Source organism: Anabrus simplex, chromosome 5 (genome assembly GCF_040414725.1).
Source record: "Anabrus simplex isolate iqAnaSimp1 chromosome 5, ASM4041472v1, whole genome shotgun sequence".
Classification (NCBI taxonomy): domain Eukaryota; kingdom Metazoa; phylum Arthropoda; class Insecta; order Orthoptera; family Tettigoniidae; genus Anabrus; species Anabrus simplex.
In genome coordinates this window covers 380,785,152-380,799,754 of record NC_090269.1, presented here as the reverse complement: position 1 = coordinate 380,799,754, position 14,603 = coordinate 380,785,152, and the positions used below count along the sequence as shown (strand labels likewise).

Here is a 14,603-nt window from a genome sequence, read left to right as displayed (position 1 = left end):
ATACGCTGCAGCGTCAGTTAAAAATAAAAGTAGATCATCGTGTTTGATGCCCTCAGGCCACAGGAGAAACATAGCACTATCAAATAGTTTTGACATGGTAGAATAATTGGTCTTTTATAACACTTTGGTAGTCAATAAAAATATTTCACCTGGTGTATGCACTTCTAAAGTTCCGATCACAACGTTGGCCATATAACGCCCTATAGCATCTGAAATTTCGTCTATTGACATCCATATCATCTTCCCGCGAGTTTCAGATCTTATTTTGTTTAATATGTCTTCGTAACACTGCGGCAAATAATTCTTACGTAAAGTTGATTCGTCTGGTATTTCTTCATGAGTATGTTTTTCCAAAAATCCACGTAATTTCGGGCTGTTGTGTTTATACAGCGGTTACAAATACATCACACAATTCTTTACTGAACTTTGAGGACTTGCCGGAAGTCGAAGCAACTGAAGGCAGTAAGCGCTGATTTGCAGGTTTATTTGAAACACGCTGAAGAGCACGAATGTGTTTAGAACACGAATGTGTTTATCTCGACCTATATGTTGCGTTACAGTAAATCATCTTTCAGTAGCTAGTTTAGTTCCACACAGTTTGCCAAACAGTACGCTTCCTTCGGTAGAAAACACATTGTCACCAAATTCAGATACTAGTTGTTTTAAATGCACTGATACACTCGGTAATGAACTAATATATCTTGTCGTGAACTATGCGGAACTAAGACAACAATAGCATCTGAAATTTCGTCTATTGACATCTATATCATCTTCCCGCGAGTTTCAGATCTTATTTTGTTTAATATGTCTTCGTAACACTGCGGCAAATAATTCTTACGTAAAGTTAATTCCCCTGGTATTTCTTCTACCGCTCCACAGTTGACCTAACAGAGCAGGTAACATTCCATTTCGCTAATAACTGGTTTGTGACGAAAACAAGAGTATATGTATACCTACCCCGATAACCTTCTGCCTCCAACATGTATATTTTTCTAGTAATAGCATGTGTCGTCTTCATCATCATTTCATCCTTATCACGACGCGCAGGTCGCCCTCGGGGTCAATTCAAAAGACCTGCAGCTGGCGGGCCGATCTTGCCCTCGGATACTCCCGGCACTAAAAGCCGTACGCCATTTCAATACCGAAAAATTATACTTCAATATTTTAAAGTATCTTGTATCAGCTACTAGCTTGTTCTTAACTCCGAGAGACGTAACTTCCTCATATAAAGCTGTGACATGACTAAATCGAAAAAAAAAAGAAAACCTGAAAAGGCGGATTTCTTTAAAATATGAACCAAAGATCTACCAAACTTAAAAAAAAATGCTCTTATAATGGAAAAATAGCAAAAAATGCAAAAAGATGCAAAATAAAAATGACGTATTTGAAGACGGGTTAGCCCGACCGGAGTTTATATGTGCTTCAGCATTGTTTAGACAGCTCAGTAAAAATATGACGTGTACTCAACATCCGGGCCCTTGTCGTGACCGTTGGTTTTTTGTATATAATCTCCATGTGCAATGGTTGGGTCATAGAAGTTAATATTTCTGCCTTTCAAATTTCCCTCTAATATTCGAAATCGCTATGAACGAGTGGTTGCCTGTGTGTTTAGTTTGGAAATATAAGCACTGTATCTTGTATTATGCTGCAGAATTACTTTGTTGTGAGAAGTAGCGGAAAACATTGTAAACGTCATTATATATATATATATTTATTTATATTTGTAATGACTTCTTGACGGTTCATTGGGCGCGCGCGGTCCACATTGGCGGGCTTTTTAACACCTGTAATTTGAAGAATAGCCCGCCGAAACCGTTTTTGTTTGAAATCATTTGCAACCTTGTTACAAATGAGCGTTTGTTGAGGCTTCTGTTCGGTTTGGCTTGCATGGGAGAGTGTCGACTTTCTCAAATCACTTTGTGGACATCTGAATTTCTTTCGAGTCTAATAAGAATTTCTACTTGTTGAAGTTGCTGCTTCTTAATTTATACCATTTAGTATTCTCATTGAACACAACATGCCGGCTGAATCGCGAGTTGTTCTACGTTTTAAGAAGCTTTCGAATAAAGCATTTGCTCCGCAGAAAGCATCAGCTAAAGCTGCCGGATATGATCTGAAGAGGTAAGTTTTTATTACATTTACTTTTTGATAATTATTCGTGTAACTTGCTGTGTGCTGTGACTGAATTTTACATGAAACTCGCACACTTTTCCAATCATCTGTCAACAAATAAGACTTTTTGAAATCTTTTATAAAACATAAGGGACTGACTAACCTTTTTACGTTACTAACCTTTGTATGGTATTCGGTAGATCGGGTTATGTGTTGACACAGATGTACTGTGAGCTGCTTCAGTTCTGTTGAATCAATTTTTAGAGTTTGTAGGCATATTAATGAGTTAAGTTTCTAATCATATGGATTAGGTGTTTAGAAAATGTTGAGTAAGAGTACGTGTCGATACGACGAGAGGTCCACTACTTCCAGAGGAGAGATAGTATGCATAATGAAGATTTACGACCAAATGAGGATAAGCTTCGTAGCCCTCGTGAAACGTAAGTGGTGATGTGGTTCTATTTCAGTTGCTTGAGCCAAGGATTTCGGTGGTGGGGCGAGGACTGTATGGAAATAAGCAGGGTGCTCTGATCCTTACATTAGTTCGTTACTCATGAAAACCTAACCGCAACAGGCCATATATTTTATATATATATAAAATATGGCTAACCCTTTTTTTGCTAGACAAGTATGGTATGAGCAGATCAATGGCAATGAACATACACAATTAGTTCAAGTGTAACCTATTGAGCCTCACTTTCCTTGATATGTAGGCCTATATTCTGACATTCCACACATTCACCACTGTACTTTTAATCATCACGGCATATTCTTAGTGAATCATAACCTCAACTTGAACAGGATTCAATCCAGGTATCCGCTAGCATTGGCTGTGTGAAGCTTCACCCTACCTCGCACTAGTCCCAAGGATTTCAAACTCCAATTGTGCCATAATCTGCTCCATTCATCTAAGGATTGCTAGAACTCTTCCTACATTCAAGATCGTCGTTACTGTTTAACGATTCCATTATTGGTGTTCTACGTTGTATACGATTTTAGTTTTACTGCTAGTGCGTGAATATGGAATAGTTCAACTTGTATTTTCTTCTGGTTTTGAGATTACCTCTCCTACAGAATTTGCAACTATTGGAGATCACGTCATATCAACCTTAGTTTCGTCGTCATGCGCCTTTTGACTGGTTCAATTTGGACTCGTACTATTCAATGAACTCTATTTCAACTTTTATTTTTACACAATTGAAGGAACTCAATCCTCAATAATCAATCCACGCTTCACTTTTTGACGTATATTTTAATGTCCACAATATCTATTTTTTACTTTAACAACCCCATGATTGTTTTTAACTTCACAGACTGCCATCGTTCAATATATTCCACCACAAATTCTCACTGTTAATCTGTACATACTGTTACAATTTAAGTCTAATGTTATCATATTACTTTTTATTACGACATTGTTATTCTTGTAACAATTTTGATAATTTTAAGCTCGAGGCCCTGACCTAGTCTTTATACATTAACAGCTGATGATGTTCGCTATGCGGAACGAAACATGTCCCATTATTTAAGACACCTCATGATTATTTTATTCAATGAGTGTATTGTATTGAATAGGTGGTTGTAAATAAAAGGATTTTATAATTTTAATGTATCATCTTCAATACGGTTCTACTATGAGATTAATTACATGTAACTTGGTGTGGATGTCCGCAACCATCTCAGTGCTGTATTTTCTGGTCGCTGGATTGGAAGAGGAGGTCCTTTCCATGGCCTGTGAGGTTGACTGATCTGAATCCCCTTGATTATTTCCTATCAGGATATCTAAAGTCACTTGTGTATGAGACCCCAGTGGATACGGAGATGGAATTGGTTGCCAGAATTGAAGGGCTTAGTGGAAAAAGGGGGTATCCCTCCAAAGTGTACTTTTGAGATATTTAGCATTTTATTAGATTGCCTGTAACTTTATCAAAACAATAAGAATCAGACAATGTTTTAAGGATTGAGTGATGTAGGTACTGTATTAACTTACTGCAAATGTGGGGCAGAATACGTTGATTTTTATTGTAAAAAAGGTTCACTTGACTACTGACATGTAGATGATATTGAAAATAAAACACAGATTTTAAAATACAACAGAGAAAAAATAACTCTAACCTCATGAACATTAAACACCCTAAATAAAATCAAGCTCATTGGTTTCTTCTATTTCATTTCCATTGTCTGATTTCAAATTCTGATAATTGCCATGGTGTATGGGAGGCATAAACTTCAACATGGACATTATATCACGCGGTTTAGCCCATTGATGGGCCTACCATTAGGATACTTTGTTTCCAGAACAGTGTAATTTATTTTCTGTGCCCCTCTCTTACCTTTCTGTTAATTTATGGTAGAATATTGGTCTATATCACTGTATGTGAACTCTACATGCACTTTATGCCCTCCCTGGAGCCTCATAACAGATGCCTCTCGGAAGTCCACGCTTATGCCAGAAGGGGTTTTGTTTCTTTTTGTTAGCTTCTTTGTTAATGTAGTTAAACTAACAAAATCCTCTCTCTGCATTTCCACTATAGTGAACGGTTTCTTTTTCCTTGCATTTAGGATCAGGTTCGCCATTCTTGAGGGGTGTAAATGTATTGGGTACGTCGCTTTAACTTTTCAATGATGCCAAAATCTTCGTCCCAAGGAAAATATGTATGGCCAGGTACCAAAAATCTATGTTCGATGCTCTCAAACCAGCCCATTTCAATCATGTAGATCCACACACACACACACACACACACACACACACACACACACACACATAATGGGAAAGTTCTTATTTTGTCCCACACAAGAATCACTATAAACAATTAGATGTTTCATGTTTCCTCTAATTTTGGGGATAATTTGAAGCAAAACTATTTCAACCACTCCACGTCCTGCCATACACTATGGCCAAACACCCAAAAGATAGGCATTTTGGATATTTCTATCTGCTAATTTATAAAAAGCATTAAAGTGTTCTTTCTTCCTGTCTTCTGCAATATCCTTGTAGCCACACCATTCTGTTTTACAGCACTGGACACTGGCACACACTTTAGCAGGTATAACCTCCCCTCCGCGTGCAATATATTCTTCTCCACTGTTACGTGCCTTCTTCCTGCTATTATCTTCCCATTTTTCTGGATTTCTCTTCCTCTTTTTTGCTTTTAATTTCTATATTTTCTTCATTTTTAAACATACCACTACTTTCTGCATCAGCTTTTTATAAATTAGCAGATCGAAATATCCAAAATGCCTATCTTTTGGGTGTTTGGCCATAATGTATTGCAGGACGTGGAGCGGATGAAATAGTTTTGCTTCAAATTATCCCCAAAATTAGAGGAAACATAAGTCCAGGTTTGCAACCTGTTCTCCCATTGGTTGGTTAGGTAATCATTTAGCCAGTCGGAACCAAGGCATCATAGAGATTTGGGATACCTCCTTATTCCACTCACAAGTGTGAGACTGCTGAGACTGCTCTGTAAGGCCTGTTATGTTATCCTCTTTAGTACTGACATGGAGCAATCCTGCACTCTGATAGGTCAATAAACAGATGCCAGATGGACCCAGCTCACATAAAATGCACTTAGCTCAATTTTCTCCAAAAGCCCTTCAATTATAGCTGCTTGTGATGTGATTCGAAACACACCAGGGACATTTGTCAGGTTACGTCAGAATCTTGTTCGCCGATGTCATGCTTGCATTGAGGTTGATGGCCTTCAGTTTTAGCACATTTTGTAAGATACAGTGAAAGTGGTACGTTCCTTGTGTCAGTGATGGTATTTGCAGTTAACTGTAACTAATGTAAATAAAAAAAGTACACAGTAATGTGATTGTATTCCTATTAGCTCCTTAAGCTGGCTTCTCCGACCCAGGTTCCCTACCTCAAATTGTTCAGTGGAGTATCCTGTATGTCCTGTTAAATTTTTGCAAGCTCTTACGGAAACACCCTGTATATTCTATTATATACAGCATCGCCACGCTACTAAAGGAACATAACGTACACAGCCGGCTGGTACAAGCAGAAAGGTCCTCAGTTGCTGAACACTTGCTGGTAGCAAGCGATGACATACAGTACAGCAACACCAAAGTACTATCAAATTCTGTCTTAACATGCCCGGTAACAAAGGGAAGCCATTGAAATCCTGTAGCACACCAACAGCTTCAACAGGAATCTGAATGGGTCAACAAAGACTGGTTTCCAATTCTGAAAATTTTTAATACTCGAGGACACAGTGGCTGCAGCAGGCCAGAAAACGCAGCAGTCAATTGATTGCCCATCACTGCCAAGGCAGGTCGACCAACGCCGGGCTCTGCATTCATGCCATTGGCCCAACAACAGCCACTCAGCGATTGTACCACTACCATGGTGGACCAATAGGTGATCAGCGCTCCATAGCCTGCGCTATCATTGACTTAAGAACAGCTCAATGACCGCCCCCACCATAGAGGACCACAGCCTGCATTATATATTGAGGTGAAATTGCAACACCACACCATTCCCCTGAGAGCGTAGCAAAGTCATTCGGAACCCTTGAAAATGTCAAACACAGTTTTCAGTGAAACGTCTGTACTATCACATGCTCCTGGACCACGGCCTACAAACCTGTAAAACAATGTTATTGGCTTTATCTCCCACTAACTACTTTTATGGTTTTCAGAGATGCTGAGGTGCCGTAAATTTGTTCCACAGTAGTTCTATATGTGCCAATAAATCTACCGACACAAGGCTGACATTTGAGCACCTTCAAATATTACCGGACCGAGTCGGGATCGAGCCTACCAAGTTGGGGTCAGAAGGCCAGTGTTTGAGCCGCTCAGCCCGGCAAACCCCAGAAAATACGGACCTTGTTTTGTTATAGGTCATGTTATGTTATTCATAAAGATCCATTGCTATCGTGGCAGCCCTCGATCTACATTTCACAGATTTATACAGATTTCAATTTCACTGGTGTGACTGTTTATTTGCCATACATTTTTGCCAGTACTGTGTTTTCTGGGATTATCCTCTTTTTTTTTTTTTTTTTAATATGACTGCCCAAAGATTTTTTACTGAAAGAGGTTTTTTTGTAGTTCTGTATAAAACCATCACAAAAATGTAATTGCACACTTGCAAAGTGATTTTCTCACAATCATGTGTATAAGTAAGTAATAAATTTACCATATTTGTTAGTTTCCAAGCTTTACATTTTTCTTGCTTGAAAAGGAAAATAGTCTTTAAACTAAGATCATTTACTGTTGGACTAAGTTCTTTCTGGCATCAAACTGTATCACATTCACTCAGCAACTTAATACAAGAAAGATATAACAATTCTGTGTTGGTTGCTTCTTCGGTTTTGGGAATACTTCCACGGCATGTGGAAATAATAGGTTTAAAGATGGATCTTAGCAGACCCTGGAGCCAAGTTCATCCCCAGTGGCAGTTATTGAACTGAAATACGCAGACAATGATGATATTCTAGCCACTACGAAGGATTGCTCACAAAAATGTTTTGAATGCATTTAACCATGGATGAACTATAGAAGGCCTGCAAAACTGGCTGATACTGTGCAATGTGGCCCCTCACAGTGCCCAGGGCTTTTCCTTCTCGCTCTAAGTTTGCCTCTATGGCTATGTCATTGCCTTCCTCACAGCAGTCGTAGCCTCTTCCTCTCTGCCGACCGAATGAAAGGTCTGCAACTCTACAAAGTGACCTGCAAATCCGAGAAGAATATCATCTATTGTGGAAAAAATCCTCTTGATTTCTACAAAATATTTTCTACAAAAAGATTTTGCCCTTGCACAGACTGGCTACCAAATTTTTGGTGGAGCTTTGGTACCCATTCCGCATGTTTGGACTCGTAGACTTTAAAAAAACTATAATTGAAGTAGGAGAGAGGAGAGATATTTCCTTTATGCTTACCAGGGACTCACCATCTAGCCCCAAGAAGTATTCTTACAGGCATGTGGAAGAATTAAAAGTTACACATCGTAAAATGGAAATTCGACCATTTTCTTCGTTGCTGTTGGCCGGTTGTGATGAATAAAATATACATATTGCCTTCAGTACAGCTTGCACTCTGTGCAGCTGCAGGGCTGCCACATTTGAAGATAATAAGGAAAACCCAAAGCCTGAACTCTCAATGGCATGTGCTGGCTGCGATTGGTCTATCTGTGATATGATTGGATCTCTAACCTGTCTTCCATGTTTGTCACGTAGGAGTGTTCAGGCCAATCTCTGTCTTGGAAACTGGCTCAAGAAGGTCTTTCCTATAGCCCCAGCATATGCTGTCTGCACGGCAGGCAAAAAAGTCGCTAAGTAGTTCTAACCTATTTTGTGTGTTTATCCCTTTGTAGGAGTATCCGTGACAGAGAATGGCACGGAAACAGTGACCCCTGTGAGGCCGCTCCCCCTTTAAGAGATTCTTTTCTAGGATGGCGGTGCATACTGTCAGCGTGGCAAGAAAAGAATCCTTCATTAACTTCGTATAATGTTCTGACGTTGATAAGCCTGTTAAGTGCATTTCTTTTAAAGGAAAGGTACCAAAGCTTTACCAAAATCTTTAGTATGCTTGGTATTACTTAGCTTTGTGAACAGCTGTTTTCTTGAATAAAATTATCTGAAAGCCAGATCCATTTTTCCATGTCAGACATTCACTTCAAAATCTCTGAGAATAGCTAGTACGCAGAACCTGACGCCATCATCATCATCATCATCATCATCATTGTACAGTTCCAGTTTTCCGGGTACTGTTAATGAGCCTCTTCCACTTCTTGTCCATATACAACTTGTCATGGAGAACATCATCCACTATCCATCCTCTGGCAACTAGATCAACCGTGATTTCCGGAATCAATGTGAATGCAAGAAGAGGAAGATGGGTATGTTGGTGAAGAAGAAGAAGACGACGAAGAAGAAGAAGAAGAAGAAGAAGAAGAAGAAGAAGAACAAGATTATGATACTAGTGCTGATGAAAGTGCAAGGAAAAACTTCTTTTGCTGTAGCTGTAAGCGTTTGTAGTGAATTATGGCTTTTCTTGGTTAAACAGAACAATGCTCCCGATAATGTGGTAAAATGTAATGAAAATAATTTCACAATCCCCAGCATTTCGTTACATCTATATTTGAGTGTAAATACACAAAAAATAGTCTAACCCTCCGCTGTCTTGATTTACTTTACTTGAATTCTGAAAATCTGACGTTCTGCACAAATTCACAATCATAGTTGTAATGACATGCATTATATAGCAATTGTCATGACATATTCTTAGTGGAGGTAACACCACAATTTAAATAGGACTCCCTACTATAGTAAGAAACATGATTTTTCTAAAGTCTTGTTTCATGAATCCAAAAGAATCTAATTTCTGATGTTATGTGCCATGCAGGGATTAATATTTTTTCCTTGTCTAAATACATCTTGGTTCCGACAAAAATGGTTCCTGCCCTTTATGTCATCCATCATAATTAGAAATAGTACATTTGATAAATTGTAGATAATTTATTAATTTGTCGTAACAGCACTGTCATCATGCCATCTTTCCTCACACACTTTTCTCATTCCGTTGCTCTCCACTAGGTGCACTGATAAGTAGTTTTATGTGGCTACCAACATAACGAATGCAGTGTCATGATTAGTTTATAGAGTTTGGTTAGGAGAAATTGTGGCTCACACAGGAAATATCACCACTTGTTGACAGTCTGACAGTGCTCTTGAGCTGTGATGCTTGGATGGAGGAGTAGAGACAGCACATGTCAATATTGTTACTGTGCCAATTACCTCAACACCGATGTAGAGTAAGAAAATGAATTTATATGTATATAAAGATTAAAATTACTTTCATGTCTAATTGATGTATTAGTTGCTGATCTTGAAATGAATGGGCAATTGTATTGACTGATTAATGATGCCTGGAAATGTCCTAGATGGCTTTGTGTAAAGAGTTTTTCCATGTTTCAGTGCTTATAGTTCGGTCATTCCTGCCAGAGGGAAGGGTTTGGTGTTGACAGATCTTCAAATCCAGCTCCCTACTGGCTGCTATGGCCGAATTGCTCCCCGTTCAGGGCTTGCTGTCAAGAACTTTATCGATGTAGGAGGTAAGAAGATATTGAAAGAATGATTGGCTTGACAGTATACTGTAGTTGTACAGAGATTTTATGATACAACAGATATGTGAATAAAATCTTCCTAAAGGTTGGTTCAACCATCTTCTGGTTGCATAGACCGCAACTATGTTGGAGGTAAAACTACCTGGGGTATAAATCACCTGGTACTCTAGCTTTCGTAGTACCACTTTCTTTTTTTTTTTTTTGCTAGTTGTTTTACGTCGCACCGACACAGATAGGTCTTACGGCGACGATGGGCCAGGAAAGGGCTAGGAGTGGGAAGGAAGCGGCCGTGGCCTTAATTAAGGTACAGCCCCAGCAGTACCACTTTCATGTAAGCACTAGGTAGCTCTGGAAGAGCTCTATTCCAGCATACTGGGTTGGCAAGAATAATTATCAGCATTTTTTTTGCTTCTGACTGAGGTGGTGTATATTGTCAGGTGTATAAAGCTCATTTCGATTGTCCTAATTTCCTATACTTGCACTTGAATCGGGTGATATCAATGTGCCTAACAAGGAGAGTCTAGTGTTACAGATACTTGATTTTATCATAGTATATGAATTTCATTATGATCCTTATTGACATACATTCACAATGATGAGAACTTAACAAAGGTCCTATTCAATACAAATTAATATTAAATGTGAGTTATATTTACATTACGTACATTTGGGACAGGTTTTGATCCTTTTAGGGTCATCCTCAGCCATTACAATTTATATATTAGGAATATAACACCTGTATGCTTAAAATTAACACTTTAAATATTACGGACTGTATTATCTATATATAAAATGAGAGTTTTGTCTGTACATTGCTCAGAATGTGAAAAGAATGGTATTTCTGTATCGGTCATGTCCATGGTAGCAAGGAAATGCACTTTTTACTTTTCCGTAATTTCTGTCTGTATGTATGTACATGAATCACGAGAAAACAGCTGAAGAGAATTGAATGAAAATCGGTATGTGAAGTCGGGGGGATGCACCACTACATTCTACGCTACAAATAATTTCTCATGATGAGTGAAGAGGTAGTTTAGGGGAAAGGCCTAAAGTTTAATTATTAAATATTTATATTATTAGTGGTCCTATCGGTAAATACTACATAACTAAAGTTATATAGAATTAAATGTCTGATCATTTATGTCATGAATTGTTACTGTACCGGCTTTGATAACACAGATATTCAAGAATTTGTATTTTTGTTGCTAAGTCCATATCAACGCCGAGCCACGAGAAAATGGGAAAACAGAATTTAATGAAAATCGGTATATAGAGTCGGGGAATAAGAAACTACTGTCTAAATTCTGAACAATTTTATTCACCCTGGATGAAATTGTAGTTTAGGGGAAGGTGCCTAAAATTTAATTTTTAAATACCTATGTTAATATTGGTCCTATCGAAAAGTACTACATAACAAAAGTTATAGAGAATACAATTTCCGACCATTTATGTTTTATTCACTTTAACCGTACCGGCTATGATAAGAGTGGTATTTCCGAGTCGGAAGAAAACTAAATGTGAAGACCTACAATATCCGATAGATGGGATTACTGCTGCGTACTGAGTAGAACAGCCTGACTGAATACAGGTGGGAAATAGCAGGGGAGGTAGAAAACTTCTTTAGCATGTCGTTGCTCTGGTTCGTACATTTTCTGACACCGTACTGCTGGTAGGTAAAACACTGGTTCATGATAGTATTCCAGCTATTCAATCCCTACTCTGATTTGCTGTTTTGAATGAGCAGTGTGCACACTTAAGGCAGAGGCTCAGTAGTAGTAGTAGTAGTAGTAGTAGTAGTACAATTTAGGCATATTCCAAATTATAGCACCACAATTCACTAAACTCAAAATTCAACCGTGAGAAGAGCCATTTCTTAAAAAGAGCTTCTTCATCTTCACTTTTAATAAATTCTACATTCATTTTATTCCAAATTAGCAGTGAAGGGGAGGTTTCTCCTTTAGTTTGGAGGAAAAATTTGCCTCCAAGTCGGATATTTTTCCGCCACCAGTGTAGTTTATTGAGATTTTTCGACTCATCGGGTACTCCTAGAAAAAACAGATTAGTAAAAGGGCATAGTTCTTGCCTTGGAACTCTCCAGTATTCGACACTTCCGCACTCCCACCCCCGAAACGACTAAGAGTGTTCACGGCTGTCTGCTGCTTTGTCATTCCAGCTCTGGAACTTTGGACTGTTGGATTGGCAGTGTTGTACTCTTCGTTAAAAGTGAGAAAGTGTGTGGCTTTTCATTTGTGAAAGCATTCCTTTTACTCGCGCCATTCCTACTGCCGTCATTGTAATGACCTATGTTCATTTCAGTTGGGAAAATCACTAAGACAGTCCTTGAGGATGTAAACAGGCAGGCAGAGAGTCAGTATCTGCCATTATAATGAAATTCCCCAACCTGATTGTGACTGATAGTAGGCAAGTGGGCCTATCATTAAAATGAAAATTCCCTAACCCCAGTCTTCATGTGAGAAAAGACGTTTGGTGATTTCTGCGTCGCTTTTCTAGGATAACGTTAAGAGCTATGCAATTTCATACAGTCTTGCTCACAACGTGTACACTACCTAACTTACAATTCTGTATAGGCCTACAATGTAGAATTCCGTAGCGAAGCACGGGTATATCAGCTAGTAAATCTATATACAGTAAAACCTGTTAAGATGTTTCTGCAGGGGACAAGGGAAAATAATGTGGTAAGCGTGAAAACTTAATACTGAATACAGTGGAACCTCGATTATCCGTTCCCGGAAAATACGTTTTCCCGGAATATGCGTTCAAATTACGTGGTCCCGCGAGCATCGCAATTAAATCATGTAAAAGTCCCGCATTATCCGTTCCTCGAAGAAACGATTTCCCGCATCAACTGTCCAGAAATTCCAGTCCCATCAACGCTAAATCCTCGATCAATCATTTTTTTAATAAACTGTATCTCACGAAAGTACGGCTATGGCATATTTATGGATCTTGGCGTTAACGCCCCGTCACTGCGATAATTAAAGCAAGTACTGTACCGGTACCGGAAAAGCGATCGTGGTGAACTTGCATAAGGGACCATCTTAGCATCGCAATCGGGTGGTATTGTTTAGAGAATCTTGGAAAATCATAAAGCAGAGAGTGGCCACAACAATTGCAAGGACACATGGCGCATTTCGACAGCTCTGCTTGAAGACGGAACGAGTTTCGTCAAATGTTTGCACTTATAAAACGTCCATATTATGTCCAGGGTTAGATGTTTATATTTTTACATTTTTTCGATGGTGGTACTGCCAAAGAGGTTTTCGGCACTTTGTGCTCAGGGCACTGCAGAGTAACTGGGCTTTCAGGCAGGAATCAAAACTGCTCCTTAACACAAATTCAGTATTTTTGATATTATCGTACATGATTGTTAGCGAGACCAAAACAGATGTTGCACCTTACATTTAAAAAAAAAAAAAGAAGAAAAAAAGAAAGCCACGGGGAGGTCTTTGGATTACCTATTACTGTTTATATAGGTCCTAATGTAAGACTGGGAATTTTATGTTTTCGTGTTAAAATACCAAAAAGGGCCGATGACCTTTGATGTTAGGCCCCTTAAAACAACAAGCATCATCAAAATACCAAAAACCGCAGTCGTTTTATTTGCGCAAGTTACATTTTAAATGGTTGGTATCATTTCAAACTCGTACTGACATGTGCAGCGAGCGCGCTTTCCAGATGACCTCAAGGTCACGAATAACCGTAATTTCTGAAGTTTTGATATTTCTTTTATCTTTCCAATTTGATTGGATTTGTGACGCGCAGAACTGAATATAATGCATTCGAGAACTTTTAAGAATCGATACTTACATTCGAAACCATGTTTTCGAGTTCAACATAACCTTTAAAAGTTGACGTAGGCCTAATTTGCGCGGTACGAGATTTCCAGAAATTGACTACGAACAGTATACCGGAGACCAGATTACAATGAAAGATTAAGAAATGAACGAATTTCGCCATCATTTTGGGTGCTTTTGTATCTAATATGCTTTATTTTATTAGATGAGAGAATTAAAACTACTAGTGGTCGATTGTCTTTTGGCTTGGCGTTATTAGATTTTTCGAAGAGTTTGGCTAGCCCAATCAAAGTTGCTGAACTGAAAGAAGTTTTCACGGGAAACTGACGATTCTCCTGTAAAACTGAATATAAGTACCGTACCTATCGAGATTTTGAACTCGCGTACTGGTAATTAATGCGGTTTCGCGGTCTAACATGCCCGCCTCTCATCCAGAGGGCCCGGGTTCGATTGCGATCGGGTCAGGCAATTTTACCTGTATATAAGTCTGGTTCCAGGTCCACTCAGCCTACGTGATTACCTTTAATTGTGGAGCTATCTATTGGTGAGATGGCGACCCCGATCTTCAGAGCCAGGAATATCGGCCGAGAGGATTCGTCGAC

At 38.8% G+C, this 14,603-nt stretch overlaps 1 protein-coding gene across 1 annotated transcript in view; it reads left to right on the top strand.

Annotated features, from left to right (window-relative positions):
- Positions 1-1,849: 1,849 nt before the first annotated feature.
- Positions 1,850-14,603, top strand: part of dUTPase (Deoxyuridine triphosphatase) — a 70,302-nt gene continuing 57,548 nt past the window's right edge. The window contains exons 1-2 of the mRNA XM_067148668.2: positions 1,850-2,121; positions 10,038-10,174. Of these exons, the coding sequence (XP_067004769.1) occupies positions 2,018-2,121; positions 10,038-10,174 (241 nt within the window). The 5' untranslated portion in view covers positions 1,850-2,017. The remainder of the gene's footprint in view (positions 2,122-10,037; positions 10,175-14,603) is intronic.